Below are 26,375 nucleotides of genomic sequence, written 5' to 3'. Positions count from 1 at the left end.
TAAAAACCTAAAACTTCTCCCTTCTTGAGGGTTTGTTACAGTTGTATCCAGTCGAGACAATCCTCTGAACTAAGCAGTCTAGTCCGCAGGCTGATACATTTTACCTCCACTGACAACCTGTAACAGAACAGACCCCAAGTTGTGAAAAGTGTTCGGCTCCTACAGATTTCCAGTTTATGGACAGCAAGCAGAGATCTATAAAATGGAGATGAATTGAAACACAAGGGACTGTGGAAAGTTCTAAAGTTTAGTTAGTATTTCTTAGTTTATTTATAGCTTGGGAGTCTCAGATGTGACGTCATCGTATATCGGTCACATGGCCTAGTGGGAGCTCAGCCCCATTGAAGTGAATGAGGCTGAGCCGCAATACCAGGCACAGCCACTATGGAATGTGTGGCGCTATGGCTGCTCTCACCAGATCTTCTGTGGACGCAGCGGCTCCGTGAAACAGCTGATCGGCAGGATGGCGGGACCTGGGCCCTCTGATGTGATCATGATGACCTATACTGAGGATAGATCATCATTATCAGTTTCTGGATAATCCGTTTTTTTTTGTTTTACTTTTTAATACTTTTTTCAAGCACTTCTTACCTTTCGTGTCACCCCTATCTCCTCATACCTGTAGATTGTAAGCTCTTGTGAGCAGGGCCCTCTTTTGTCTGTGATTTTGTTTGTATAAGAACCCTTTGATTGTAAAGCGCTGTGGAATATGTTGGTGCTACAGAAATAAAGATTTTTTATTTTTTTAAAACACCCTACCTAGAGAGTGCTACGTTTTGACAAAAGCGTAAAAAAATGTGGAGCAAAAACCGGTGGTGTGCAAAAAAATGCCCCGTCTGTCTATTGATTTCATAATTGACTATCGATTTAAATGACAATTAGAGATGAGCGAATCTATTTGCAGATTCGGAGATTCGTTCCGAATCTTAGATTTTTTTAGGCACCAAATCGAACCCGAATCTTTTCTGGTTTCGATTCGGATGAATCTTGTAAAAACACGGAGCCCAGCGAACAGGCAACCAATAGCGTTCTGTCACCAGCAGGCAGGAGGTAATTGCAGTCAGTTGCGGCCAAGCAATAACCGTGGGAAAAAAAAAAATCCATAAAAAATTTTTACAAAACGAGATTGGAGCTTTTCATTAAAAGTTCTGTGTTTTGGAGGACTAGAGGGGGTTAGGCTAGGTCTGCGCGACACATAGGGCACAACTACACTGCAACATGTGGCGCGCGACATTTTGTCGCACGACAATTTTTATAATGATAGTCTATGGTGTCGCACTGCAACATGCGACTGCGACGCCACAGTCGTAGAAAAATCCATCTTGGATGGATTTTTTGCTACTGTCGTGTCGCAGTATGTCGCAGTGCGACACCATAGACTATCATTATAAAAATTGTCGCGCAACATTAGTGCGACAAAATGTCACGCGACCCATGCCGTCGTGTAGCCCTAGCCTTATATACCAATTTCCAGGGCAATTGGAGAAACTTTTGGTTCGGAACGAATAGATTCGGACCCGACCAAAACTTTTTGAAAAATTTGGCGAATCTGAAACAAATCAAACCTTGGAAGATTCCCTCCTCTCCAATGAGAATATGGCCTCATGCACGCGAACGTATTTTGTTTCTGTGTCCGTTCCGTTTTTTTTTTTGCGGATAGGATGCGGACCCATCAGTATGTCCGTTCCGTTGCCCCGCAAAAAAAAATAGTGCATGTCCTATGTTTTTCTAGTTCGCAAACAAGGATAGGCATTATTACAATGGATCCTCAAAAAAAACGGATCCGCAAAAAAAAAAACGGATGCCATACGGAACGTCATCTGTTTTTTTGGCGGATCCGCAATTTGCGGACTGCAAAGCACATACGGTCGTGTGCATGTAGCCTATATCTGAAAAATATTTGGAAAAAAGATGCAAAAAAACACACAAAAATCCTTATATAACGGGTTTAATCCCCCATCATTTTCGCAATTTTCCTGGAAAAATGATTTGCAACGAGACCATCGAATGTGAATACACCCTGATTAATCATATCATAGATTGTAAGCTCTTGCGAGCAGGGCCCTCATTCCTCTTGTTGTAATTATTGACTTGATTGTTTGAGTGTAAAGCGCTGTGGAATATGTTATATAAATATTATTATTACTATTATTATTATTAATGCTACAGTAATGGAATAAAATACATTGTAGCTGATGAGTGGAGGAGAACATATGGCCGGCTGTATGGCTGTCTCCCCTTGATGTGCCCCCTGTGCCCTCCATGAGGGGCAGCCAGTGTGTACGTGGTGCGAGGACCGTCCTCGGAGGGCGATAAGGCTGATTAGCAGTCATTTGTGATACAAGCAACAATGGCCGTAAAGACGCTTTACATACTTTACATTCCAAGTCAGCTGACGGCCTCAGGTTTCAGCTACTTACAACTTGTGACTAATTAAACATCATGGCTAAATGTAACTCAGTGCATGGACCTCCTCTACACCCCCCACCATAGTGTCAATGGCTCCAGCTCCAGTCCATACCAGATTATAAGGATTTCAATGAACCTCCAGAGCATGTGACCCTCATTATGCATGCCATACATTTGCTCACTCCAGCTATATAAGGACCCTCCTACCTGACAGCCCACAGAAGAAACCTACTGCCAAACCACACCATGGGACTTTCAGACAGCGAGAAGGCCGCCATCACTTCCCTATGGGAGAAGATCGCACCCGAGGCCAATAAACTGGGGGCCGAGTCATTGAGCAGGTAACTACCTGGAAATTCAAAGGGCCACCAGTAGACCACCCCTTACCGGTCTACATGACTGCATCAATGTCTAAAGGTGGATTTGAGCGGCCAATTGTGAGTTTTCCACTTGCTCATTGGGCGATCGGTGGCACATTTAGATGGCCAGATTATTGGGAACGACCGTTTGCAGGAACGGTCATTCCTGATAATCTGGACGATTATTGGGGCATCTAAATGCACCTTGAGGCAGTACCTAGACAATAGATTGCCCAGGGGGGTCTTCTTACTTCTTGAGGGGTCTTTGAGGGAGGAGGTGGACAACCTGGAGAAAGGATAGGTTGGTGTCCACTAGGATGGGTTGCATTGTTGCAGGACTTTAGATGGAGACGCAGATTTTTTTTATAAGATATGTTCTGATATAATATAGCAGAGTACCTCTGAGCTAAAAAGGTAGAGTCTGATATTATATAGCAGACTAGCTCTGAGGTAATAAGGTAAGGTCTCGTAATACTACTGGCTAGCTCTGAGGTAACATAGAAGGTCTGATAAAATACACTAGATCGACACTCAGGTAATAAGGTAGGGTCTGATATAATACACCAGGCTAGCTCTGAGGTAAGAAGGAAAGGTGTGATATTATATACTAGGTTGACTCCGAGGTAATAAGTAGTGTTGATCACGAATATTCAAATTTCAAATTTTGATCGCGAAAATTTGCGAATATTTCGAATATAGTGATATATATTCGTAATTTTGAATATTAATTTTTTTTTTTTAAATCAGTACACATGATCCCTCCCTGCTTCTAGCTTGTGGGCCAGTGAGAAGGCTGCAGTGTATTTGACTTTAGGAGTAGTGGTGTTTGCAAATTTTCGTAATACGAATTTTGTATTGCGAATTTTTCAACTTACAACTATTAGACAAAGAAGATTATAGCACTATATTAGCTAAATTGCTGTATATTCTTTTTTTTTTATCGAATATTCGCTATATTGCTATAACTTTGTTTTTTCGAATATTCGTAATATTCTAAAACAAGAATATATAGCAATATAGCGAATATTCGAAAAAAAAACTAATATAGAGCAATTTAGCTAATATAGTGCTATAATCTTCTTTGTCTAATAGTTGTAAGTTGATAAAATCGTATTACGAAAATTCGCATATTACACAATCATTACCTTGCCAATTTTTCGAGCAAAAAAATATCGTAGAATATAACGAATATTCGAATTTGTGAATATTCGCCGAATATTCTACAAATTATTCGCGAATTTGAATATGACCCCTGCCGCTCATCACTAGTAATAAGGTAGGGTCTGATATAATACACTAGATAGACTCTGAGGTAATAAGGTAGGGTCTGGTATAATACACCAGGCTAGCTCTGAGGTAAGAAGGAAAGGTGTGATATTATATACTAGGTTGACTCTGAGGTAATAAGGTATAGTCTGATATAATACAACAGGCGGCGATAATAAAGCAATGTTCATTTCATTTTTACCTTTCTATGTATTTGTTGGTCACCTGCACAACCAATTCAGTTCTTAACATGTCCACCCCATGGGTCATTTCTAGGCTTTTCCAGAACCACCCTGAGACAAAGTCGTTCTTCAGCCACCTTGACCTGACTCCTGGTTCTCAAGACCTCTTGACCCACGGTGGAAAAATTTTCAATGCTATCGGAGAAGCCTCTAAAAATCTAGACAGCCTATCCAAGTACCAGGACCTCCACACCAACAAGCTCAAGGTCAACATGGATCACATGAAGGTGAGGAATGTCATTTCTAACATAAGTGAGAGTATGTATGTACTAATCAAATGTAGACAGCACAGTAGTAAATGACTTAAAGTAACACCCAAAATACATAATGTCCATGTTGGTTAATATGCTCACAATCTCCAGTGAGGGGCTGGAGGAATCAGCTTGGTAAATAATCCTTATTAAAAAGATACAATTTTGTTTATATAGTTCTTATTCAGATCTAAGTGTCTCCATGGTGACAGACTACAAATAAACCCTGTGTAGTCTGAAGAGTTTCTCTCTTTCATTTCCCTCCTTCTCCAATGTCTGAGCTAGGAAGAAGATGAGGCTGAGAGTGGAATAACATGAATGCCATAGAAATTGTTGAATATGCTCCCAAAATGTGGCAAAATATAATCTTGACCATGAGGTCGCTATATACATTTGAATGAGCTCAGTGTTTTAAAGTGGACAATCGGTGGGTGACTGTGATCTCAGACCACCACTGACCTCCAAGATGACTTCTTCAACAGAACAGGGGGGTTGTCTCATTTTGGAAATTGGTGACCTATTGCTAAGATAGGTGTAGGTCCCAGAGTTGGCCTATCTCCAGAACAGTACCACCAGTGAGCGGAGAGCAGCGGCACATGCACAGCCACCCTCCATTCATTTCTATGGTACTTTTGAGAACAGTACTGGCTGGGCTATTTCCATCAGTCCCTTAGAAATAAATGGCGCTTGCGCTGTGAACTCAATTAATTTATAAAAAAGCTGAGAACAGTCGTTTGGCTTTTTTCAAAACTTCCATAGAAATGAATGGAGAGTATACTGCATGTGCGCTCTCCGCTCACACTCGGGGGGCCTCCTTGTAGTCTGAGATTTCACAGCTGCAATGCTATTCCTGCTCCCTACCTCTGGGGTACAGCTACCCCATCTATATGCAGCATGTCGCAGTGCGACACCATAGACTACCATTTTAAAATATGTTGCGCGACAGGTTGCAGTGTAGTTGTCCCCTATGTTGCGCGACACAGTGTAGCTATAACGCCCATTATGTTATGCATTTCCATATTCTCCGCCCACTAGAATGAAAAAAAAAATAAATCCCTTGAAAAACCGAACCTAATTTTATCATATATAATAAAGGTTTTGTCCAGGGCTAGAAAAAGATGGACGTTTTCTTCCAAAAACAGCGCCACCCCTGTCCACAGGGGGAGTGTGGTATTACAACTCAGCCACATTCACTGCAGTGGAGCTGAGCTGCAATACCAGACACAACCCACTGAGGGGTAGGGTGGAATAAAGCAGCCATTTTTATAATCTTGGACAACCCCTTTAAAGGGATTCTGTCACCTCCCCTAAGGCAAAAAACGATTTAAAACCAGCCATGCAGCACAGCTTACCTGGATTAGGCTGTGCTGTTCAATCTTGAAATCCGTCCAGCAGTTAGTTCAAAAAACGAGTTTGATCAATGAGGAAATGCGTCCTGAAGGTGCCCAGAGGGGCGTTTTTTTCTTCTGAGAGAGCCCAGTCCCGCCCCTTTTTCAGTGCCCAGCCCGCCTTCCTTTTACTTCCTAACCGCCGCCCCCAGCCTGCCACAGCCTCTCCTGCCTCTCCTCCCCCTCCCTCTTGCCGAACGAAGTCTCGCACAGGCGCAGTACCCACTGAGGGCTGCGCCTGTGCGATCATCAGGAGACTGAGGGCGGCAGCTTCATCTTCGTCACTGGGCATGCGCCGAGCCCAGTGACGTCCGATGCTCGCTCTTCCCTCAGTCAGCAGGGAAGAGCGAGCATCGGACGTCACTGGGCTCGGCGCATGCCCAGTGACGAAGATGAAGCTGCCGCCCTCAGTCTCCTGATGATCGCACAGGCGCAGCCCTCAGTGGGTACTGCGCCTGTGCGAGACTTCGTTCGGCAAGAGGGAGGGGGAGGAGAGGCAGGAGAGGCTGTGGCAGGCTGGGGGCGGCGGTTAGGAAGTAAAAGGAAGGCGGGCTGGGCACTGAAAAAGGGGCGGGACTGGGCTCTCTCAGAAGAAAAAAACGCCCCTCTGGGCACCTTCAGGACGCATTTCCTCATTGATCAAACTCGTTTTTTGAACTAACTGCTGGACGGATTTCAAGATTGAACAGCACAGCCTAATCCAGGTAAGCTGTGCTGCATGGCTGGTTTTAAATCGTTTTTTGCCTTAGGGGAGGTGACAGAATCCCTTTAATAACCTTCCCCTATGCCATCAGTAACCCTCTCGTCTGCTTCCTTCCAGCTTGTCAATGTTTGCATCCAGGATGTGCTGTCTGCTCACTTCTCCGGAGATTTTGTCCAAGCCGCCTGGGAAAAATTTCTTAAAGAGGTTTCTGGCATCCTGACTTCTAGCTAATCCCTGAAGACTAAGTCAAGATACTGATCCGAGCCATTGCATATCCTGTACAAGCTTTAGCATCACCAACCTGACCCCCATCCGCCTAGCAGACTGCCATGAACTTACCAGACTCCTCCCTATTAGAGACTCCTGGAATTAGTAATTATGTAACAATTTTGTTTGAAAATAAAAAGTTGCAAATTCCAAAGGCTTCTTTTCAGGACGGTGGTAGATCCCAGTATGTCCTGGACCTTTCCATCCTCTGGAGGCCTGCACTGGTGTGTTGTGTCCTAATGTGAAGGCTATGGAGCCTCCTTGTCCAGGCTGGTGGGGGGTCTTTAACTCTTTAAGCCCTGGGAGTTTTTTTTATTTTTATTTTTCAATCCCTGCATTTCCAAGACCATAACTTTATTTTTTTTCCTTCAATTTATACAGCTGTATGAGGACTTGCTTTTTGCACTTCCTAATTCCACACAGATGTAGTGGGGATTGGAACTTAAACAAAATTCCTTTTAAAACTTTTTTTGTGGGAAGTGACTGACTAAAAAAACATTGAAACAGGCATTTTTTTTCCCATTTTGTCACATGGGATAAGTATTTTTGTATTTTATTGGTACAGGTGTTTCCGCATGGGGAAATGCCACTGTGTAATTTTATTTATTGTTTACATCTTTTGTATTTACATTTTGGGGAAAGGGGAGGAGCAATTAGAATCTTTATATTTAAATTGCTTTTCATACATTGGAGTGTATGAGAAATACACTATGGGGGGAGGGGGTATTTACAATTAGATATACACCAAAAAGTGCTGCAAATCTGTGACTTCTCCCAGCTCACGCCAGGCCTAAAGAAAGGAGGTAGTGGTGTCTACGCCCGTTTTACGCTCCCTTGCTGGCACAGATTTAGACAGGTGATTGATACACCGAATTTATCTAGAGGCCAGCACCTCCACATAAATTTGGTGCATCCACCGCCAGCTAAAGGGGGTGTTAAGACTGGCATCTAATACTCTGGTCTTAATAAGTGACACCCCCCCCTCCCCTCCCCATGTTCCTATGGAGCCCTGCCACAGACCGGACCTCCATAGGATCTAATGTGCAGCTCTTCCACGTTTTTGCTGGTCTGGATGTCGTGGTAATGTTTGACCACGGAATCTCTGCGATAGGCACTATTGCCAGTCACAGACAGTCCCAGGTGCCTGCTCAGTCTGCACCATCTTTAAAGTCCCAGCCAACGGTGCACCACCAATGAGGCAAGGTGAGGCGATCGCCTCAGGCAGCACTAGGAAGGGGCAAGAGAGGGGGGGGGGGCAGCCAAATGTCCATGCGCTGAAGGGAAGGGGTTAGGTTAAGAAATTGGCATTGGGGAGGGGTGCCGATTCAGTTTTTGCCTCAGGCAGCAGAAAGGCTAGCTGCACCCCTGGTCCCAGCCAACACCATACATGTATTGCTCTGGTTGGGATGGAGTTAAGGGAACCTGTCACGCTGAACATTGAATTTGAGCTGCAGGTTATAGACCAGGAGGAGCTGAGCAGCTTGATCGGAAAAGATTCTTTACAAATTTTCTCTCATTCATTTATATTCCTGCTCATTCTGGCCTCTGAGGTCCAGGAGGCGGTCCTATCAGTGATTGACAGCCTGCCCTCTATGTATACAGAGACAGCTGTCAGTCACTGTTGGCTCCGCCTCCTGGACCTCAGAGCCCAGAATGAGCAGGAATATAAATGAATAAGATACAAGTTGTAAGGAATATTTTCCCATAAAGCTATACATCAAACTACTCAGCTCCTCCTGCTCTATAACATGCTGCCTGCAGCTCAGAGACCATGTTCAGCCTGACAGGTTCCCTTTAAGACAAACACCAAGTCTATGGGGCCATGTGGTACTTCCTGCATCACACAGACCGAGCATGCCCCATCAGATAATGTATTTGTGGAGCTGCAACCTCAATGTGTAAAGCGCCTACAGCTCCCTAGTATTTCACGCACCAACGTAGCACTGAAAGATTCTGCAGATACTGGTTCCAATGGGGCTCACACTACAAGTTCAAGTTCCCCATCAGTATGTCCGGAGTGTGGGAGGAAACCCATGCAAACACGGGGAGAGCATACAAACTCCATGCAGATGTTATCCTTGGTCAGATTTGACCCCAGGACCCCTGCACGATGTCCATGCTAACCACGGAGCTGCCCCCAGCACAGAATTAGAGGGGGCTCCACACACATAGGCCTGATGCATGGTATTAAAGCCCAACAAGTCAGGAGACTCTTTCCAAATTCTCTCTGCTTCGGCCGATATATAAGGGGCAGTCACATTTCTTCATCAAGCCATATAACAAGACCTATTGTCCCCAAATAATGTCCATAGATCGTGGTCCATGCGCACAGGCTTCATTTCTGTTTGCTGCCACTAGGGGGAGCTCAGGAGCTACTGCAATCCGATGCATTATGGAGTCCAGTATACAAGGTTATGCAGCTGGTTCCCTTTAGGTGCATACTACACCATAGATTTTCTGCTGTGGAATTGAGGGTAGAAAATCCAAATTCTACAGTAAGATAAAGGAGATCATTAAAACTCTGCAGGAAAAAAAAATTACTGAGAAACTTAGAGATGCAGATTTTAACCAATGACAAGCCATAGGGTGAAGGTTACATGTAAACTATGCTGGATGTGAGGTATATACCCAGCCTATAACTATTGGAAGGCTGAAAAGGGAAGACCCACAACATCACATAATCCGCGTGTAATGGCACAAGCATTCCAGTACACTCAGTTGTATTAGTGCGCTTAATATTTAGGCATTGAATTTTCATCAAAATTCCAACACATTTCCTATGCAGATATTGATGTGGCTTTTACACCCTACATGGGATTTTCCAGACGCGATCTGGACCAAGAATAAACACATTGCCCTGTATGAGCCAAGTCATACTTCCCATTGAAAGCAGTGGACTGAGTGAAGGCAGAGATCTGGACAGAAAATCCCCTGATCATTGCTGAACACGCACTATTGGGTCAAGCCTCAATTTATGCTGCTGGTGCCAAACGCTCCAGGTTTTGCTGTAATCGCATCTCTGGGTCCACCCTTAAAGGGGTTGTTGAAAAATGTTACCCTTACACCGACTGCCCAGTTCTACCCATTGTGCGGTGGACGGAGCCAAGTACTGCAGCGCTGCTCCTACTGAAGTGAATGGTAACCAGCTCCAGACAGTGCACAAGCGGTGATGTGTGGTTCCAGTGCCACAATAAAAGATAGGAGGTCAGACTCCCAATCTGATAATGCCACCTAAAATCCTAGGAAACCCCTTTAAATTAAGCCTGGAACTAGCTTCCCACCTTCAAACTCTAGAACCCATTTACACAAAGTACTACAACATCCATGGGTTACATTGCCAGGTCTCACACTTCTAAGGGACAGCGTATAAACCAGTGTGCATAGTGCCGCCCAGGCATGGTACCCAGCTTCTAACATCCTTTGAGCCCACATGAGAGAAGCCAGGATTATGAATGTATAGTAAAGATTTATTAGTCATTTCAAGATATTATACAGATATACAGGCTGGACTTTGTCTTCCCCGGTCAGCTGGAGATCAGGCCAACGGCAACCTCATTGAGGAACTTGTCACAGGCCGACTTGTCCACATCTGGGAAATGCTTGACGAGGACCTCCAAGAGACAACCACACAGCAGCTGGGGAGAGTTCAGACAGTTAGTGAGCAGTTAAAGGGCATCTGTCAGCAGTTTTGTACCTATGACAATGGCTGACCTGTTACATGTGCACTTGGCAGCTGAAGGCATCTGTGTTGGTCCCATGTTCATATGTGCCCGCATTGCTGAGAAAAACGATGTTTTTATATATGCAAATGAGCCTCTAGGAGCAACGGGGGCGTTACCATAACACCTAGAGGCTCTGCTCTCTCTGCAACTACCACTCCCTTTGTACTGTCACAGGGCCAGGTGTGATATTTTCAGAGACCGGAGTCTAGGTGTAATGGCAACGTCCCCGTTGATTCTAGAGCAGGCATCAGCAACCATCGGCACTACAGTTGCTGTGAAACTACACCTCCCAGCATGCACACTTAGGTTGCCGATTCCTGTCCTAGATGTTTGTATATAAAAATATTCTCAGCAGCGCAGGAAGATCTGAACATGAGACCAACACAGATGCCTTCAGCTGCCAAGTGCACATGTAACTGGTCAGCCGGACCGGTGTCAAAGGGCATCTGTCAGCAACTCTAAGTAAAATGCATGCTGCAGGTACAGCCCAGCAAGCCCAACATCAGACACCTAGTTCTAGATGTCCTCTTCCAGGCTTCCACTGGACCACACCGATCTAAGCCTGTAGAGACATCTAGAACTCTTAGCCTGTTCACTTCATTTGTGTTGCAATACTAGACAGTCTATGGATGAGTTTTATGAGTCTATGTTTGCCTAAGATGAGAAACACTAAGGCTGGTTTTTACACAGGCGTTGCGGGAACATGCGCGATTTTTTCGCGCAAGTGCAAAACATTGTAATGCACTTTGCACTCGCGTGAGAAAAATCGGCATGTTTGGTACCCAAACCCGAACTTCTTCACAGAAGTTCGGGTTAGGTGTTCTGTAGATTGTATTATTTTCCCTTATAACATGGTAAGGCTACTTTCACACTAGCGTTCGTCGGTCCGCTCGTGAGCTCCGTTTGAAGGAGCTCACGAGCGGACCCGAACGCCTCCGTCCAGCCCTGATGCAGTCTGAATGGATGCGGATCCGCTCAGACTGCATCAGTCTGGCGGCGTTCAGCCTCCGCTCCGCTCGGACAGGCGGACAGCTGAACGCTGCTTGCAGCGTCCGGGTGTCCGCCTGGCCGTGCGGAGGCGTGCGGATCCGTTCAGACTTACAATGTAAGTCAATGGGAACGGATCCGCTTGAAGATGTCACCATATGCTCAATCTTCAAGCGGATCCGTCCCCCATTGACTTTACATTGAAAGTCTGAACGGATCCGCGCAGGCTACTTGCGCACTTTTTTTTAAAGTTATTAATGCAGACGGAGCCTCCGTCTGCATTAATGTGATCGGATCCGTTCAGAACGGATCCGATCAAGCGCAAGTGTGAAAGTAGCCTTATAAGGGAAAATAATAGCATTCTGAATACAGAATGCATAGTAAAATGGGGCTGGAGGGGTTAAAAAAATAAATAATTTAACTCACCTTAATCCACTTGATCGCGCAGTCGGCATCTCTGTCTTTGCTGTGCACAGGAATAGGACCTTTGATGACCTCACTGTGCTCATCACATGGTTCATCACCATGGTGAGGGACCATGTGACGTAACCACATGTCCTTAGCCGGCAGCTCAACATTACAGAAGACAGATCCGCAACTACACGATCAAGTGGACCATGTTATAAGGGAAAATACAGATTGGGTCCCCAGCCTGATCGTCACCTAGCAGCCATGCGTGAAAAATCACACCGCATCCGCCCTTGCGTGCGATTTTCACGCGGCCCCATTCACCTATATGGGGCCTGCGTTGTGAAAAACGCACAATATAGAGCATGCTGCGATTTTCACGCAATGCACAAGTGATGCGTGAAATCACAGCTCATGTGCACAGCCCCATAGAAATGAATGGGTCAGGATTCAGTGCGGGTGCAATGCGTTCAACTCACGCAATGCACCCGCGCGGAAAACTCGCCCGTGTGAAAGGGGCCTAACACTTCCTACCAGGTCAAGATAAAGTAAGTGCAATTGTGGAAGCACCAAGGTTTCCTTCCATTGTAGATCCTCACCTTGATGGTGTCCACACTGAGCTTCAGCTTGTTGGTGTGCATCTCCCGCAGTGTGGCCAAGTTCTCCTGCAGATTTCCATAGTGGTTGAGGGCATCATTAATGGCGTGGATGATCTTCCCTCCATGTGTCTTCAGATCCTGACTGCCGGGGGTCACGTCCATGTGAGTGAAGTGGGACTTGGTGTCTGGATGGTGCTGGAAGAGACTGAGGAAAGAAGAACATCCAGTGTTATAGGAGAACAGCGTCCTTACACCATGTACCAAGGAAATACAAGATGGCCAGACTGAAGGGCCACATTTAGGCTCCATTCAGTCATCTGCACTTTGGGTCCGGATCAATTCCACAATTATGCGGACCCATTCATTTCCAACTGGGATGGAAAAGATGCCGATAGCACAGTGTGCTTTCCGCATCCACATTTCTGGCCCACGGCCCAGCAAAAAAAAAAAAATTAATTGAACATGTCCTATTCTCGTCCACAGCTGCAGACAATAGGCATTTCTATTGGGGTGACGGCCTGGTGTTTTGCAGATTCACAAAACACTGAGAACATGTGAATGGAGCCTTAGGCCTCTTTCACACGGGCGTTGCGGGAAAATGTGCGGGTGCGTTGCAGGAACATGCACATTTTTTCCATGCGAGTGCAAAACATTGTAATGCGTTTTGCACTCGCATAAGAAAAAAAACGAGCATGTTTGGTACCCAAACCCGAACTTCACAGAAGTTCGGGTCTGGGATCAGTGTTTTGTAGATTGTATTATTTTCCCTTATAACATGGTTATAAGGGAAAATAATAGCATTCAGAATGCATAGTAAAATAGCGCTGGAGGGGTTAAAAAAAATAATTTAACTCACCTTAATCCACTTGATCGCGAAGCCAGCATCTCCTTCTGTCTTGATCTTAGCTGTGTGCAGCAACAGGACCTGTGGTGACGTCACTCCGGTCATCACATGATCTTTTACCATGGTGATGGATCATGTGATGACAGAGTGACGTCACCACAGGTCCTGTTGCTGCACAGAGCCAAGATAAGACAGAAGGAGATGCCGGCTGCGCGATCAAGTGGACTAAGGCGAGTTAAATTATTTTTTATTTATTTTTTAACCCCTCCAGCGCTATTTTACTATGCATTCTGTATTCAGAATGCTATTATTTTCCCTTATAACCATGTTCTAAGGGAAAATAATAATGATCGGGTCTCCATCCCGATTGTCTCCTAGCAACCGTGCGTGAAAAAAAAATATATTTTATATATATTTCTATGGGTCCTGCGTTACGTGAAAAATGCAGAATATAGAGCATGCTGCGATTTTCACGCAACGCACAAGTGATGCGTGAAAATCACCGCTCATGTAAACAGCCCCATAGAAATGAATGGGTCCGGATTCAGTGCGGGTGCAATACGTTCACCTCACGCATCGCATCCGCGCGGAATACTCGCCCGTGTGAAAGAGGCCTAAGAGTGGCTCAGCATTAGTAATACATGGCTACCTCTTATGGACCAGGCCCATTTTAATTTTTCCTCCCCACATATCAAGAGCCATAACCCTTTAATATTCCATTCACAGCCATAAGGGGCTTAGTTTTGGGGGATAATTAGTATTTATGGCGCTATTTAACTTAATATATTGGAAAGTGATAAAATTTGTGGTGAAATTGATGGAAAAATATTAAACATCTCCACCAAGGTTTTGTTACAATGGTGTTCACTAAAAAATGTGACTTTGCTGCAGGACAACTCAATTACAGCAACAACAAGTTTGTGCCGTTAATTATTAAGGTTAATTATTTTTAAACCTAGTAAAACAAAGTTTTCTTTGCATAACCATTATGGATTTCTGTCTGCAGAGCTGATAGCATGTTTTTGCAGGGTGAACTTAGTTTTTATTTATGCAATTTTTGGGGAGTTATTCTTTATTTTGATTATGGCGCTCACCACACAGGAAATATTTATATATATTTTGCCAACTTGGGCATTCTGGGACACAGTAATAACTTTTTACAGTATATATTTTTATACTTAAAGGGGTTGTCCCATGGAAAATATTCTACAGTTTTCAAACCAGCACTTGTATCTGAACACTTTTGTAACTGCATGTAATTAAAAATATAGCATAGCCAATGAGTTCATCAATTAAATCTATCGGTATAGCGCCTCCTGCTGGTCGTTTCTCATTTCTTTGTCCTGCTCACTGAGAAGGTCGCACATGCTCAGTATTATTCTTCAACTGCCTCCAGAGCTGTGATAGGTGGAGCATGGACACGCCCCCTGAGCTGCAGCAGTAAGACACTCCCCTTGAAAACTAGCAGAGTAACGACCAGGGGGATCTCTGGACCCACGTGAGGTACAGGGCTGGTCCTGGGTCTGGAGAAAGATTGTCATGTACTATATGAGGTCTGTTTTTTTTTTTACATTAGTCATGGGATAACCCCTTTAGGAGTTGGGAAGGAGTGACAATCTGGATGTAAGATATGTTCTTATTTATTAACTCTTACTTCACAGTAACCTTGTTCTCTTAGGAGGACTGAAACATGCGATCCTATCAGGATTGAGAGACTTCTTACCGAGCTGTGCCTCGTGTACAGCTTTAGGCCTCATGCACACAACCTTTTTTTTTTGCGGTCCGCAAAAACAGGTCCCGTAGTTCCGTGATCCGTGTCCGTTTTTTCTTCCGTGGGTCTTCCTTGATTTTTGGAGGATCCACAGACATGAAGGAAAGTAAAAAAAAAAAAAAAAGCCTTTTGGTGTCCGCCTGGCTGTGCGGACCCAAACTGATCCGTCCTGACTTCCAATGCAAGTCAATGGGGACGGATCCGTTTGACGTTGACACAATATGGTGCAATTGCAAACGGATCCGTCCCCCAGTTTTCTCCAATCCGATTGTATATTTTAACTTGAAGCGTCCCCATCACCATGGGAACGCCTATGTTAGAATATACCATCGGATTTGAGTTAGATCGTGAAAACTCATATCCGACAGTATATTCTAACAGAGGCGTTCCCATAGTGATGGGGACGCTTCAAGTTAGAATATCCTACGAACTGTGTACAAGTTTGCCCCCTGCTGCAGGGGAGGGAGGAGGGTCTGCCCTCTCCTGCCTGGCAGCACCCGATCTCTTACAGGGGGCTGTGATCCGCACAATTAACCCCTCAGGTGCCCCCCCCCCCCCCATCATTGGTGGCAACGGAGAGTTCCGATCGGAGTCCCAGTTTAATTGCTGGGGCTCCGATCGGTAACCATGGCAACCAGGACGCTACTGCAGTCCTGGTTACTTAGCAATTTTTAGAAGCATTATACTCACCTTCGATGTCTATGACCGGCCGGGCGCTCCTTCCACTGGTAAGTGAAAGGTCTGTGCGGCGCATTGCTTAGACTCAGAGCACAGATCTGTCACTTACCAGTAGGAGGAGCGCCCGGCCGGTCATAGACATCGAAGGTAAGTATAATGCTTCTAAAAATTGCTAAGTAACCATGGCAACCAGGACTGCAGTAGCGTCCTGGTTGCCATGGTTACCAATCGGAGCCCCAGGGGGGGGGGGAGAGAGGGGGCACACTAGCCAAAGTAAGGGGGGGGGGAAGAAGAGGTGAGGCTGCACTGGCCACCAATGAATATAATATTGGCGAGGGAGGGGGCCGCATTGGCCACCAATGAATGTAATACAGGGGAGGGAGGGGGGTCTGCCCCCTCCTCCCTGGCAGCACCCGATCTCTTACAGGGGGCTATGATACGCACAATTAACCCCTCAGGTGCGGCACCTGAGGGGTTAATTGTGCGGATCACAGCCCCCTGTAAGAGATCGGGTGCTGCCAGTCAGCAGGGGGCAGACATGTACACAGTTCGTAGGATATTCTAACTTAGTGTCCCCATCACCATGGGAACGCCTGTGTTAGAATATACTGTCAGATCTGAGTTTCACGATCTAACTCAAATCCGATGGTATATTCTTACATAGAGGCGTTCCCATGGTGATGGGGATGCTTCAAGTTAAAATATACCCTGACTTTACATTGAAAGTCAATGGGGGACGGATCAGTTTGCAATTGCACCATATTGTGTCAACGTCAAACGGATCCGTCCCCATTGACTTGCATTGTAATTCAGGACAGATCCGTTTGGCTCCGCACGGCCAGGCGGACACCAAAATGACTTTTTTTTTTACTTTCCTTCATGTCTGGATCCTCCAAAAAAAAAAAAAAATCAAGGAAGAAAAAACGGACACGGATCACGGAACTACGGGACCCTTTTTTGCGGACTGCAAAAAAAACAAAAAAAACATGAGGCCTTACAGGCAGATAACCGACAGGCCTGGAAACCTTCAGAAGCCCCCAGGCTTTCAAGGCAACCAGATGGGCCCTGCGATTTTGCTGCAGGGACTCCAATCAGAAGACAGAGCGAGCCCCTCCCCTCCCAGCTTCAGATGCCACAGTCACTATTGACAATGGTATCTAAGGGGGTTAAGTCACTAGGTTCAGAGACATGGCAGATCCTGACTGTATTACGCAGATGGCACCTTCCAGGTATGATGTGAACTCATCGCAGCAGTCTGCGTCATACAACCCCTCCATGCCAATGGTTAGTGCAGAAGCAGCACCGCACCGCTGTACGGTTTGTAGTTAAGTTTCATTTAAGTGTAAGAGGATGAACTGCAACATCACACAGCCTGTAAACGGGTGTGGCACTGTTTCTTTAAGGCCTCATACACACAACCATTGCGTGTTTTGTGGTCCACAAAACACAGATGGCATCCGTGTGTTCCGCCATTTGCGTTACGGCACGGACAGCCATTGATATAACTGCCTATTCTTGTCCGCAAAACCGACAAAAATAGGACAGGTTATATTTTATATTTTTTGCAGACCACAGAACGGAGCAACGGATGCGGAGAGCACACAGAGTGCTGTCCGCATCTTTTGCGGCCCCATTGAAGTGAATGGGTCCGCATCCAAACCACAAAAACTGCGGCTCGGATGCGGATCAGAACAATGGTCGTGTGCATGAGGCCTCACAGAAAGAAGCCATGTTTCACTAATCCTGTACAACACCTGCCATTTTTTTTTCCTGGCTAAAAACATTAACAAAGTTTTACAGAATTAGCAGAAACAGCACCACTTTCACCCACAGGACGTGTCTGGTATTGCAGCACAGCCCCAGTCACTTAAATGAAAATGCAATACAGGATACAAGTTATAGAATTCCTAGATTAGTTTTTTTATTTTCAAGGAACATCTTAAACAAACCTGATACATTGTTGCATGTAGTGCAGGGGGCGGAGCTCCAGGTGTAACAATGTATCAGCTCCTCCTTCCCAGCCCCTTGTAGCAGTGACTATCTGGCTCTGCCGCTCACCTCTCCATGGCTTCACCTCCAATCTTCTCAGCGTTAATCTTCACAAACAAGGGCTCCAAAGCCGCCTTCTCAGCATCTGATAGCGCCATCCTGGGATGTGACGCTCCAGCACAAGGGCCAATCTGCACTGAGGGCCCCAGACTCCATCATCACCTTTATATAGGGAGGAATGGCTGCTGATCCAGCACACCTGGGGCCTACAGGAGAGCCTGACAACCTGGCCTGGCTGACAACTCCTGGACTGGAGTGCAGACAGAATCAGCTGGCGGCTCCTGTAGACTCCTATCACCTGAGAAGACGCTCATGTGTATTAGCTCCGGGCTCAGTGCTGATCAAATATGAGCAATGATTACACGAGTCCGGAAAACGCACTGCGATGTTACCTGTACAGTATTTGTATCGCCCTCTGAGACCGCGGCGGGATATTTCGCATTATGGCCGCTCATGTTATTAACCTATTCATTATATGACATCACTACTGTCGTCTAGGAGGTGTCAGGTCACATACATGGTTGTCAGCTCGGCTGACAGGTATCTAGGGTTTGGCAGTATTCACACAATGTGGTCAGATCGCAGTTTATTGCCCCATTTTGCAGAATGTTGCGGTAATAAACGTGTCGTGTTAATGGACCCTTCTTGTCTGATAGGCGGTATAAGATGGAAGGATGGAAAGGTCCGGTCATGACGGGATTTTCTTATGGATCTGAAAGCCGACAGCAGGAAGTGAGACATTCCGGAAATATTCCCGGCGTTCACGACCGTAAATGTTTTGCGGTCCCGCAATAAAAAAACGGATGACATCCGTATGCCATCCGTTTATTTTTTTCGGATACATTGTAACGATGCCTAAAACGGATAAGAATAGGACATGTTCTATTTTTTTTTGAGGGGCTACGGAACGGACATACTGATGCGGACAGCACATATTTTGCGGACTTATTGAAATGAATGGGTCCGCATCCTATCCGCGCAAAAAACTAAACGGACACGGAAACTAACAACGTTGGTGTGCATGTAGCAGGTCAGAGATCCTGGAAATATAGAGGAGATGTCGGTGATGGCCGCCTTAGAACCTGTTCACACTGTCCAATTCCACCGCGTATACCGTGGCAGAAACGGCCGCAGTTGTTGACTTTCAGTGCTGCAGACCTGCTCGCTGCTAACCGGTATTGAACGGAGCTAAAATGTGAGTGGACTGCCTTCTTGGCGCAGTCGTGACCTGCAAACTGTAGCACCGCCCATTGAAAACAATGGAAGGCTGATAATAACCATTTCCTATCTACGCATGTCAAATCCTGCAAAGTCCTTTTGTGCCCCCCACACAGTAGTCATACAGTACCCTTTACTACCCCCACACAGTAAGGCTACCCCTTACAATAGTGCTGCCCCCTTCGTGCCCAGCCTACAACCGATGCTGGAGCCGTTTTTTAATGGGAGGACATGTATTTACTTCACCGGAAAAATATGGGTATAAAAATCTCCTGAATTGATCCCAGTGATCAGTGAGGGGCCCTGAGAGTAACCCTGGGTTCACACCTGAGTGTTCTGAAAGGAGCGCTCTGTATGCGCGATTGTACCGGCGTTTACAATCGCGCATACAGAGACAAGCGAACGCCCATTGTCGCGCGTTCCCGAAAGTCTATGTACGGGAACGCGCGACAAAACGCCCCAAAGAAGCTCAAGAACTTTTTTGAGCGTAGGGCGTTTTTCAGCGCGTTCAAACGCGCTGTAAAATGCTCAAGTGTGAACCAGGGCCATAGGGAAGCATTGGTTTTCATGTGTTGAGCGTTTTACAGCGCGTTTGAACGCGCTGTAAAACGCTCAGGTGTGAACCCAGCATAAGGCCTCATGCACACGGCCGTTGTGTTTTGCGGTCCGTGTGCATTCCTCAATTTGCGGAACGGCACGGACAGCCATTGATATAACTGCCTATTCTTGTCCGCAAAACGGACAAGAATAGGACAGGTTATATATATATATATATTTTTATTTTTTTTACGGAGCAACGGATGCGGACAGCACACGGAGTGCTGTCCACATCTTTTGCTGCCCCATTGAAGCGAATGGGTCCGCACCTGAGCCGCAAAAACTGCGGACCAAGACAACGGTCGTGTGCATGAGGCCTAGGGCTACATGCACACGAACGTTGTTTATTTCCGTTCCGTTTTTCTTTTTGTGGACCCATTCATTTCAATGTGTGCTGTCCGCATCAGTATGTCCATTCAGTAGCCCCGCAAAAAAAAAAAAAAAAAGTCATATTCTTGTCCGTTTTAGGCATTGTTACAATGTATCTGGAAAAAAATAAGGGATGCCATCCATTATATTTTTTTTTGCAGATCCGCAATGTCATGCAACAATTTTTATAATGATAAGTAATATAGTAACTGGAGGGCACTCAATTATCAGAGAACATCAGGGCAGGATGTCAGTAATCCCAATTTATTACCTAAAATAATGTCTAAAATGGTGACAGAGCTAAAACCGTACTCACATATATCCGAAAACATGCAATTAAAAACATACACATAAAGCAAAATTGACCGCACAGTAAAATGTCCACACAATCCGTGTAGGGCTGCAATGTCCGTATGCAACTCAGGTCAGGTGTATGACCGCATGTATGCCGATTCAATTAGTGTGCAAACTCAGCAGGCAGTATAGGTCAAATGTTCAACCAATATAGTCTTGTCCAAAACTTCATACAAGCCCCATAGGGCAAAGTACATTACCCCTCCTGCGTCCCCTTGATCTTGCTCCAGCCACTTGGACTCAGGTCTATAACGCGGCGTCCCACGTGATGCACGTAGCTGTTGTAAGGCTGGTCAGTGCGCTGGGTCCTAAGATCCGGACCGTATGGTTGTATCCGCACTGGAGATCACTCTTTTTTTTTAATGATAGCCTATGGTGTCGCAATGCGACTGCGATGCTCACAGAAAAGTCCATTTTGACTGTCGCGTCGCAGTGGGACACCATAGACCAGGGATGGGCATACTGCGGCACTCCAGATGTTGTAAAACTACAAATCCCATCATGCCCTGCTGTAGGTTGATAGCTGTAAGCAGACTGGGAGTTGTAGTTTTACAACAGCTGGAGAGCCGCAGTTTGCCCATCCCTGCCATAAACTATCATTATAAAAAAATAGTAGTGTACACCTAGCCCAAGTGTTTTTTTTATTTCCCTACAGCACCACTACTGGAGACATGAAGTATTACACCACCTCACTAATAAAACTGAATATAAGGCCTCATGCACACAATCGTAGTTGTGGTCCGCATCCGAGCCGCAGTTTTTGCGGCTCGGGTGCGGACTCATTCACTTCAATGGGGCCGCAAAAGATGCGGACAGCACTCCGTGTGCTGTCCGCATCCGTTGCCCCACAAATAAAAAAAATATATAGCATGTCCTATTCTTGTTTTGCGGACAAGAATAGTCATTTCTACAATGGGCCGCCCGTTCCGCAAATTGCGGAAGGCACACGGGCAGCTTCAGTTTTTTGCAGACCGCAAAAAACTGAACGGTCGTGTACATGAGGCCAAACAAAGATGTGCCAAGTCCTCCAATGTAAGGTGCTCCTTGTAGACTCTCTGATAAATGAATGTTAAAAGGGGTGGTCCACTTTTTTTTATATTAAGTTGTGACATCATTCCTTCCTCCCCGGCTCTGTAGTCTACTGGATTCCTTGATGTAGACGCCATTATTGGCCAAATTCACAATCACAGAAGATCAGACTAAAAATACCAGGAGACGTGATGTACAAATATAATATTTATTAGCCATCAGGAGAATGGAGATCCCAGGTCATGGAGACATCAGTATCATGGAGGACAGACGCTTGTTACTGGAGACAGATCTGAGGAAGAATCCTCCCAGTCAGCTGGAGATCAGGGCAACTGCAACCTCATTGAGGAACTTGTCACAGGCCGACTTGTCCACATCCGGGAAATGCTTGACGATGACCTCCAGAAGACAACCACACAGCAGCTGGGGATGGATGATTGAGTCAGTGCATGCTCAACACGACAACATTTCCTATAAGTTTTGATAGTTCTAAAGGGGAGGTGGATTTAGAACAACTAGAAAATGGCTCCAGTCTTGTCCATGTGTAGTGTCTGGTTTTGGAGCTCCGCACCATTGACGGTCAACGAGGAAAAACCAGATACAGCCATAGACAAGAGAGTGGTGCCATTTATATCAGACTTTCTGATCCCCACTGGACAGATCTGCTCCTCACCTTGATGGTGTCCACACTGAGCTTCAGCTTGTTGGTGTGCATCTCCCGCAGTGTGGCCAAGTTCTCCTGCAGATTTCCATAGTGGTTGAGGGCATCATTAATGGCGTGGATAATCTTCCCTCCATGTGTCTTCAGATCCTGACTGCCGAGGGTCACGTCCATGTGAGTGAAGTGGGACTTGGTGTCTGGATGGTGCTGGAAGAGACTGAGGAAAGAAGAACATCCAGTGTTATAGGAGAACAGTGTCCTTACACTATGTACCAGGGTAATCTGATGTCAGGACAGTAGATGGGGCTAAAGACAAAACCGTTCTGAGGAGCAACTTTAAGGATGGCTGAGTATTAGGTAAAGATGGCTACCTCCATTCAGAAGCAGCACCACACCTGTCTGTAATTATAGTTCAGATCCATTGAAGTTAATAGAACTTAACTGCAGTATCACACACGGCCTGTAGACAGGGGTGGCGCTGCTTAACAAAAAGCAGCCATGTTTTACTAATCCTGTGCAACTCTCTCTCATGGAGGTTTCTTGGTTCTATTCCCCTGGTATAACACTAAAGGGGATTAGCAGTGACAGCACCACTCTCACCCACAGGATGCGTCTGGTACTGCAGCTCAGCCCCAATAACTTGAGTGAAAACAATGCAATAAGAGAGACCTTATGGACAAACTGCTCTGCCCAAAAAATAAAATAAATCACATGATTCACCTCACCCAAATCCTGAGGTCTGTTTTTACATTACAGTTTTTCATGTTTAAGGAAGATTCCAAACAAATCTGATACATTGTTGCATGTAGTGCAGGGGGCGGAGCTCCAGGTGTAACAATGTATCAGCTCCTCCTTCCCAGCCCCTTGTAGCAGTGACTATCTGGCTCTGCCGCTCACCTCTCCATGGCTTCACATCCAATCTTCTCAGCGTCAGCGTCAATCTTCACAAACAAGGGCTCCAAAGCCGCCTTCTCAGCATCTGATAGCGCCATCCTGGGATGTGAAGCTCCAGCACAAGGACCAATCTGCACTGAGGGGCCCCAGACTCCATCATTACCTTTATATAGGGAGGAATGGCTGCTGATCCAGCACACCTGGGGCCCTACAGGAGAGCCCGACAACCTGGCCTGGCTGACAACTCCTGGACTGGAGTGCAGACACAATCAGCTGGTGGCTCTTGTAGACTCCTATCACCTGAGAAGATGCTCATGTGTATTAGCTCAGGTCTCCATGCTGATCAAATGTGCGCAATGATTACACGTGACCGAAAAACACACTGCGATGCCACGTGTAAAGTTTTCGTATGTGATCACATGACGCTGTGCGCACACGTGTGATGTAACATGTCTCTGATATCCGGTGCAGTTGGTAATTTCTGTATTATATGACATGTGATGTACGTCTATGGGACACATCTCATTACACGTGTACAGTACATGTGGTATCATACATGTGATCGCAGTGCATGCATCGCATTAAGTCCCCCTTCACAGATGACCAGTACGAGCCCCTCAGTCCGCGCAGTGCTCCTTAGAGTCTGTTCCTCTAATTGTTCCCGCGCTTGCGCAAACCAGAATTGACTGACGCGATGCAAGCAGTGCTGGACGTGTGTCGTCAGTGCGCTGTGTGAGGGTGTGATGTGACAGGCCTGCCAATTGGTTGGGGATACTTAAAGGGCCGTACCCGCCGATAACCACTAAAAAGGAGGACTTCTGGCCGTCCGTCCTGGCCTTGTGCCGGACGGACGGCCATTATTGCCCGCAAAATCGTCCTATTATTGCCCGCAAATCACGTTCCGTGGCTCCATTCAAGTCAATGGGTCCACCATAAAAACGAAACACATAAGGAAATGCATCCGTATCCGTTCCGTTTTTTCTGAACCATCTATTGAAAATGTTATGCCCAGCCCAATTTTTTCTATGTAATTACTGTATATGCCATACGGAAAAACGGAACGGAACAACGGAACGGAAACAAAAAAAACGGAACAACGGATACGTGAAAAACGGACCGCAAAACACTGAAATAGCCATACGGTAGTGTGAAAGAGGCCTTATGTGATTGTGAGGTCAGAGGTCCTGGTAATATAGATGGAAATATCTGTGATGACCGCCTTTGGGCAAGTTCACACAGATGATATGCTAAATAGAGATGAGCGGCAGGTGTCATATTCTAATTCACGATATTTCACAAATATTTCGTAGAATATTTGTAGAATATTCGCGAATTCGAATATTCGTTATATTCTACTTTTTTTTTACTCGAAAAATCGGCATGGTAATAATCACGTAATATGCGAATATTACGCGATCAATACAGGCGTGGGTCAAAAACGAATATATAGCACTATAGAATTTAGTGCTATATATTCGGTTTTTAGAATATTTGTCATTTTTTTCCATCTGAAGTCATGATTCCTCCCTGCTTACGTAACTTAAGCAGGGAGGAATCATGACTTCAGATGGAAAAAAAATAACGAATACATTTATTGCCGATAAAAATTAGCATTACGAAAATTCGCAATTAACACTACGCCTAAAGTCAAAGATATTGCAGCCTTCTCATTGGCCCACAAGCTAGAAGCAGGGAGAGATCATGTGTACTGATTAAAAAAAAAATCTAGAATATTCAAAATTGCGAATATATATCACTATATTCTAAATATTTGCGAATTCTCGAAGTGACGATATTCGCGGTAAAAATTCGCAATTCGAATATTCGTGAACAACACTAATGCTGAAGACCTGCTCCAGGCTTAGCTCTATTGAAGGAGTGAAACCGCGAGCGATCTCCCTTCCTGGTGAAGTTGTGGCTTTAAACCTCCGATCTGCAGCACTGCCCATTGAAAACAGTGTAAAGCAAACACCATGCGCCAGCATCCACTCCAAAATTCTGATGAAAAATTCAGCTGTGTGAATGAGCCCTTAGACTGGATTCACATATAGGCCCTATAAAAACACTTTCAAACAGTAAACTTCTTAGTTACTCATAGCAACCAATCAGAGTTCAGCTTTCAGTGGGAAACTAAGACCATGCAGTACCCCAGACATGTGGGCATCTGCATTGGACAGAGTTTTAAATGTAATATATTGTGTTTTTACAGAGTTTATTAGTAATGTATTGTATTTTCATGTTTATACCATTTATTCTAGCAGGGAAGGTAATAGTTGGCAGGAATATGGCTTACCCAACCTGTTCCTCCCCTATTGGTCAGAGTGTGCTGGTCCTACATCCTGCCAGCAGGGGGATTTCCAGTCTAGAGACAGAGAGTGATGGAGAGAGTGTTCCTGTTCTGATAGTGGGGGAGTGAGAAAGTGCATGTCAGAGCTCCTGCTCCCAGGTACCATATCACAGGAACTGGTAGCCAATGTTTCTAGCTTGTATATTGTCTTGTATATTATGGACTTATGCCCTTAACCTGGTCTCTCCACAGCAATGGGAGGGAGAGGGCCAGCGTGATCTGCGTCTTTGGGCACCTGTTGCTGGACTACCAGGAGGAACCACCAGCACAGCCTGAGCATGTCCTGACTTTCATCAAGGGGGTGTGCAGTACCCCAGGCCTGGGGATATCTGCAATTGCTATGTTAAATATGTAATGTATAGTATTTTCGTGTTTATAAAATGTATTCCAGCAGGTGATTTAATGGTTAGTAGGAACAGGGCTACCTACCCTCTTGGTAGGAGATAGCTGGTCCTGTTTCCTGCAAGGAGGGGGAGTTCCTAACTAGAGAGAAAGAGTGTCCTGTTCAGATAGTGGGGAGTGAGGAAGCACACGTCAGAGCTCATACTCCCAGAAACCATATCTTATTCCCCTGTGAGGAAAACTCAGGGACCAGAAATTCTTCTCCTGTGAGAACAACTTAATCCTGTCTTAAGAAAACGCTTGAGAGACAAGACAGCAGAGTGATCAGCGAAATACAGCTTTACAGACACTGCTGAAAGGTGAACGAAAACAGCTCAGACACCACCACCTACCTAAACCACTGCTAGGCCTGCACTTGAGTGGACACCTAAATCCACAAATGCTTGGTAGTGCCAACCTATTGCCATCCAACCAGCAGCCATACCTCCTTAACTGGTGCCAGAAACTGCACTTTGTAATTATTGCTGCTAATTATGTCGGCCACAAGTTATATTTTAGGTATAGAAAGTCAGAAATGCAGCGCTGACCTGCGTATCATATCAGAGGCACGGATGTGACTAG

The 26,375-nt window shown here is 45.5% G+C and overlaps 3 protein-coding genes across 4 annotated transcripts; 1 reads left to right on the top strand and 2 right to left on the bottom strand.

Annotated features, from left to right (window-relative positions):
- Positions 1 to 2,655: 2,655 nt before the first annotated feature.
- Positions 2,656 to 6,849, top strand: LOC122936177 (hemoglobin heart muscle subunit alpha-type-like). Its single transcript, XM_044292253.1, has 3 exons — positions 2,656 to 2,750; positions 4,311 to 4,503; positions 6,736 to 6,849. Exons 1-3 carry the CDS (start codon positions 2,656 to 2,658, stop codon positions 6,847 to 6,849), a joined length of 402 nt encoding a protein of 133 aa, XP_044148188.1.
- Positions 6,850 to 10,388: 3,539 nt separating this feature from the next.
- Positions 10,389 to 18,068, bottom strand: LOC122933697 (hemoglobin heart muscle subunit alpha-type-like). 2 transcript variants are annotated; one of them, XM_044288660.1, is made up of 3 exons: positions 17,953 to 18,068; positions 12,602 to 12,806; positions 10,389 to 10,520 (listed from the first exon to the last, which is right to left on the bottom strand). In XM_044288660.1, exons 1-3 carry the CDS (start codon positions 18,039 to 18,041, stop codon positions 10,410 to 10,412), a joined length of 405 nt encoding a protein of 134 aa, XP_044144595.1. In that variant the 5' UTR covers positions 18,042 to 18,068; the 3' UTR covers positions 10,389 to 10,409. The 2 variants fall into 2 exon arrangements, with proteins under 2 accessions (XP_044144595.1, XP_044144594.1); XM_044288659.1 differs by lacking the exon at positions 17,953 to 18,068 and having other exon boundaries at positions 12,602 to 12,916.
- Positions 18,069 to 21,743: 3,675 nt separating this feature from the next.
- On the bottom strand, positions 21,744 to 23,163 carry LOC122933642 (hemoglobin heart muscle subunit alpha-type-like). The gene is made up of 3 exons (XM_044288544.1): positions 23,069 to 23,163; positions 22,184 to 22,388; positions 21,744 to 21,933 (listed from the first exon to the last, which is right to left on the bottom strand). The coding sequence occupies exons 1-3, from the start codon at positions 23,161 to 23,163 to the stop codon at positions 21,823 to 21,825; spliced, it is 411 nt and encodes a 136-aa protein (XP_044144479.1). The 3' UTR covers positions 21,744 to 21,822.
- Between the last annotated feature and the right edge of the window lie 3,212 nt (positions 23,164 to 26,375).

Source organism: Bufo gargarizans, chromosome 4 (assembly GCF_014858855.1).
Source record: "Bufo gargarizans isolate SCDJY-AF-19 chromosome 4, ASM1485885v1, whole genome shotgun sequence".
Classification (NCBI taxonomy): domain Eukaryota; kingdom Metazoa; phylum Chordata; class Amphibia; order Anura; family Bufonidae; genus Bufo; species Bufo gargarizans.
This window is presented reverse-complemented; position numbering and strand designations above follow the sequence as displayed.

Coding starts and splice junctions, on each gene's coding strand:
- LOC122933642 (XM_044288544.1), bottom strand. CDS start 23,163: ATGGCGCTATCAGATGCTGAGAAGGCGGCTTTGGAGCCCTTGTTTGTG. Junction 22,389..23,068: donor GGATGTGAAGCCATGGAGAG/GTGAGCGGCAGA, acceptor TTCTTTCCTCAG/TCTCTTCCAGCACCATCCAG. Junction 21,934..22,183: donor TCAGTGTGGACACCATCAAG/GTGAGGAGCAGA, acceptor ATCCATCCCCAG/CTGCTGTGTGGTTGTCTTCT.
- LOC122936177 (XM_044292253.1), top strand. CDS start 2,656: ATGGGACTTTCAGACAGCGAGAAGGCCGCCATCACTTCCCTATGGGAG. Junction 2,751..4,310: donor GGGGCCGAGTCATTGAGCAG/GTAACTACCTGG, acceptor GGTCATTTCTAG/GCTTTTCCAGAACCACCCTG. Junction 4,504..6,735: donor TCAACATGGATCACATGAAG/GTGAGGAATGTC, acceptor GCTTCCTTCCAG/CTTGTCAATGTTTGCATCCA.
- LOC122933697 (XM_044288659.1), bottom strand. CDS start 12,910: ATGGAGCCTAAATGTGGCCCTTCAGTCTGGCCATCTTGTATTTCCTTG. Junction 10,521..12,601: donor TCAGTGTGGACACCATCAAG/GTGAGGATCTAC, acceptor AACTCTCCCCAG/CTGCTGTGTGGTTGTCTCTT.